Raw genomic sequence first — 4,453 nt, forward strand, 5'->3', positions numbered from 1 at the left:
AGAAATCTACCAACAACAGATGCTGGTGAGGATGTGGGGAAAAGGGCACACTAATCCACTGTTGGTGGGAATGCAAACTGGTAAAGCCACTATGGAATACAGTTTAAAGATTCCTCAGAAACATGAATATAGCCCTACCACACAACCCAGCCATTCCACTCCTTGGAATTACCCAAGAGAAATTAAATTGGCAAATAAAAGAGCTGTCTGCACCTCAGGTTTATTGCAGCTCAGTTCACAATAGCTAAGACATAGAATCAACCCAAATGCCCATCAACAGAAGACTGGATAAAGAAATTATGGGATATGTACTCTATAGAATACTACAAAGCAGTGAAAAAAATGAAATCCAGTCATTTGCAACAAAATGGAGGAATCTGGAAAACATCATTCTTAGTGAAATAAGCCAGTCCCAAAGGGACAAATGTCATATACTCTCCCTGATCTGTGACAACTAATGAGCACCTAAAAGGAAACTTGTCCCCATGGCTTCTTGGGGCTCATCCCCAACAGCAGCCCATACGCAATCCCAGAGGAGCAAATCTGAGGAAGCCCCTCTTGCATTTCTTACCCCAGGGTGTTGGGGGCCAGACTACAAGTCCCAGCATCACCCTGGGACAGTCCCCTTTATACCCTGCAACTCTAGGATTCTCATTGCTGAAGCTATAAGCCCTGTAGTACTTTGTACTACACCTTTGTCCTGCTCAAATTCCTCTGCTCCAGGATGGTGACTACAAGTCCATAATCTCTAGAATAATTGGGATTCGCCTCATGAAACGTGGGTAAGGACCTCACTATATCCTGTATCTCCAGTGTTCTGGCAAGCAGTGCTCTGCTCCTCAGAGTCACTGGGACATACCCTGTAGGACCTAGGGAACAACCTACCTGTGTTTCAGTCCTCCAGATCCTCATCTGCTAGTGCACAATCCCCAAAATAACTGATATTCACCCTGTGTGACTGGGGCAAGGTCCTCTTAACGTTGCCCAGTATTGGGACTTGGGCTCTTAGTACTGTAAGCCTCAGATTACTTATGCCCACACACAGGACCTAGGTAAGGTCCTATCCACATCACACAGTCTGAGGCAACACAATAATTTTTGGTGCCACAAGCCCCAACATCACTCATGTTTTTCTGTCAGGATGAGGAGACACCTCCTCTGTGTCACACAGCATGAGAAACATTGCTACAGCCATCACAAACCTTAGTGTGGTTGATGTCCAACTCTCTGGCACTAAAGACACACATCTTTGGAAGCACCGATTCACTTCAAAATCAAACTGCTACCTCCTCAAACTGCTGCAGACTAGACAACTGTGGCACCTGTAGACACTGGTGACACTGATTACCACTGAAAAAATCATTCAGAGGTTACAGTTCTAGGCTTACCTAACACTGCAGACAAATTAATAACCCACATGGCACTCCAAATTCCATGTAAACACAGAAGTTTTTTCCAGTGGAACCTACTCCATAAAAAAGGGAATTATTATGCTGGATGCAGAGGCATTTATGTAGGACACAAAGTGAAGAAAAAGAGAAGCATAACACCTCTAAAAGAACACAATAGTTCTACAGAAATAGATCCCAATCTGAAGGAAACCTATGAAATGTCTGAAAAAGAAATTAAAATAACTCTGGCCGGAGCCGTGGCTCAATAGGCTAATCCTCTACCTAGCGGCACCAGCACACCAGGTTCTAGTCCCGGTCGGGGCGCCGGATTCTGTCCCGGTTGCCCCTCTTCCAGGCCAGCTCTCTGCTGTGGCCAGGGAGTGCAGTGGAGGATGGCCCAAGTACTTGGGCCTTGCACCTGCATGGGAGACCAGGAGAAGCACCTGGCTCCTGGCTTTGGATCAGCGTGGTGCGCCGGCCACAGCATGCTGGCCGCAGCGGCCATTGGAGGGTGAACCAACGGCAAAGGAAGACCTTTCTCTCTGTCTCTCTCTCTCTCACTGTCCACTCTGCCTGCAAAAAAAAAAAAAAAAAGAAATTAAAATAACTCAATGAGATGCAAGAGAATGCCAATAGATAGTTGAGGAGAACAATAGATGAAATTCAAAAGAGAGACAGAAATCATTAAGAAGAACCAAACAAATTTTGGAGCTGAAAACTTCAATCAATGAAGTTAAAAATACAGTAGAGATTTTCAAACCAGAATAGGCCAGGTGGAGGAAAGAATTTCTGATCTAAAGGACAAGATTTTTGAAACTTTCATCCCAGACAAAAATAAAGAGAAAAGAAGTAAAAAGAATAAAGAAAGCTTACAAGACATATGGGATTCCATTAAGAGAAAAAATATTCATATTACAAGGATACCTGGAGAAGGTAAAATGTATTGAGAACCTACTGATTGAAATAATAGTTGAAAATTAAAAGTATTGAAATGGATTCGGACATCTACATACAGGAAGCTCAAAAAAAAAACAACAAGACTCAACCAAAAAAGATCTTTCCCAGGGTACAGTATAATAAAATTATCAAAGACAAGGAGAGGACCCTAATGATAGTAAGAAAAAAATGTCAAGGCACATATAAAGGAAAACAAATAGCTGACTTCTAGGAAGAAAACCTACAGGCCAAAAGAGAGTGGGATTCAATGCCTTGAAAGAAAACAATTTCCAACCAAAAATATTATATCCAGTGATACTGGAAGTGAAGGGGAAATAAAGTGTTTCCCAGACAAGCAAAAACAGAGAATTCATGATCATCATACCAGCCTTTCAAGAAATTCTGAAGAGAGTGCTACATTAGAAGTAAACATCATGAAAACATTTGACAGTACCAAATTTACTAACATAGTAGATACAATTAGTAATAAATAAACAAAATGACAGGAGTTAGTTCTCATCTATAAATATAAACCTTGACTGTAAATGAATTAAATTGCCCAGTTGGAAAATATAATTTGGATGAATAGCAGCACTGTTCACAATAGCCAAAATATGAAATCAACCAAAGTGTCCATCATAAGATTAATGGATAAAGAACATGTGGTTAAATAAATAATAAAATAAGAAAATGCAGTTTATATTCATAATGGAATATTATTCAGCTATAAGAAGGAAGTAAATCTTGTCACTTGCAGCAAAATGGATGGAACTGGAGGACATCATGTTGAATGAAATAAGTCAGATACAGAAAGACAAATACTGTATGTTCTCCCTTTTATGTGGAAGCTAAAATTGAAACAACAACTCAATAAGGCTAGGAATGACGGGGGAGAAAAAAGGTTTTTGGATTTAGAAACAGGAGGAGCTGGGTGTGGTTCATTAATTGTGACAAAGACACTAATATGAGATGTTAACAGGATAAATGGAGTGAGGGGTGTGTAAGAATTCTTTGTGTTACTGCATCACAATTTTTGTTTTGCAAATTTAAAGCTAATCTGAAAATGTTTTTAAAAAAAAGAATGGAAAAATACTGATAATTGTTGAAGCTGGGTGATGGATACACAGACCATTCTGTACATTACATATATGTAAATACTGTATTATTGGTTATGTGTGCCCATTGTAAGTCTGTCCTGTTAGCTTAGTAGTCAGCTAATGACTTTACAGACAAGTCCTTAAACACTAAGATAAAAACACACACACACACAAGAAAAGACGTGTGTGCAGGAGACACACGGAGGGAACCGCTGCCCAGGTCTGTTTCAGTCCAGGCTGCCCGCCTCGCCGCCCGCCCAGCGTCCGCTGCCACCATGCGAGTACAGGTGGATACCATCTCCCCAGGAGATGAGCGCACCTTCCCGAAGCACGGCCAGACCTATGAGGTGCACCACATTGAGATGCTTGAAGATGGAAAGAAATTCGATTCCTCCTGGGACAGAACCAAGCCCCTTAAGTCTATGCTGTGCAAGCAGGAGGTGATCCAAGGCTGGGAAGGCGCTGCCCAGATGAGTGTGGGTCAGAGAGCCAAACTGACCATCTCCCCAGACTTTGCCTATGGTGCCACTGGGCACCTGGGCGTCATGCCACTGTATGCCACTCTCGTCTTTGACGTGGAGCTTCTAAAACTGGAATGACAGGAATAGCCGCCTCCCTTAGCTTCCTGTTCTTGGATCTGCCGTGGAAGGGTCTGGTGCTCCAGACGCGTGCACGTGAATTCATCCGGAGCTTTTCCTATGGTTCCACTATGCTTTCAGTACAAACATTTGCCCGACTGAATGTGTTCTGTCACTCAGCTTCCTCTTCCCCTCCCCTTCCTACCTGTGATCACCTAAACCATGCACCATAAACCTCAAGTGACTCGATTTATCCTGTTCTTGTTTTGGGGTTAAGATTCAGTTTCCGTCTTGGGTCTGGGTTTCCAGTGAAGATGTGGTCAGGTGTTAACAGCACAAGTGATGGGTTCACTTTAGAACAGGAATTGGTGTTGTGGGATGGGGTTTGCGAGAATTTTCATTTTATTTTTATTTTTTGGTTAGGATTTGTATCTATAATGTATTAAACAGT

The 4,453-nt window shown here is 42.1% G+C and overlaps 1 protein-coding gene across 1 annotated transcript; it reads left to right on the forward strand.

Annotated features, from left to right (window-relative positions):
* The first annotated feature begins 3,699 nt into the window (after positions 1–3,699).
* Positions 3,700–4,023, forward strand: LOC100353788 (peptidyl-prolyl cis-trans isomerase FKBP1A-like). The gene has a single exon (XM_089301640.1). It carries the CDS (start codon positions 3,700–3,702, stop codon positions 4,021–4,023), a length of 324 nt encoding a protein of 107 aa, XP_089157766.1.
* Positions 4,024–4,453: the final 430 nt, after the last annotated feature.

Source organism: Oryctolagus cuniculus, chromosome 7, assembly GCF_051225735.1.
Source record: "Oryctolagus cuniculus isolate XC-2025 breed Fujian yellow rabbit chromosome 7, ASM5122573v1, whole genome shotgun sequence".
Taxonomy (NCBI): Eukaryota; Metazoa; Chordata; class Mammalia; order Lagomorpha; family Leporidae; genus Oryctolagus; species Oryctolagus cuniculus.

Excerpts from the sequence above, each read along its gene's own strand:
- LOC100353788 (XM_089301640.1), top strand. The coding sequence starts at position 3,700 with ATGCGAGTACAGGTGGATACCATCTCCCCAGGAGATGAGCGCACCTTC.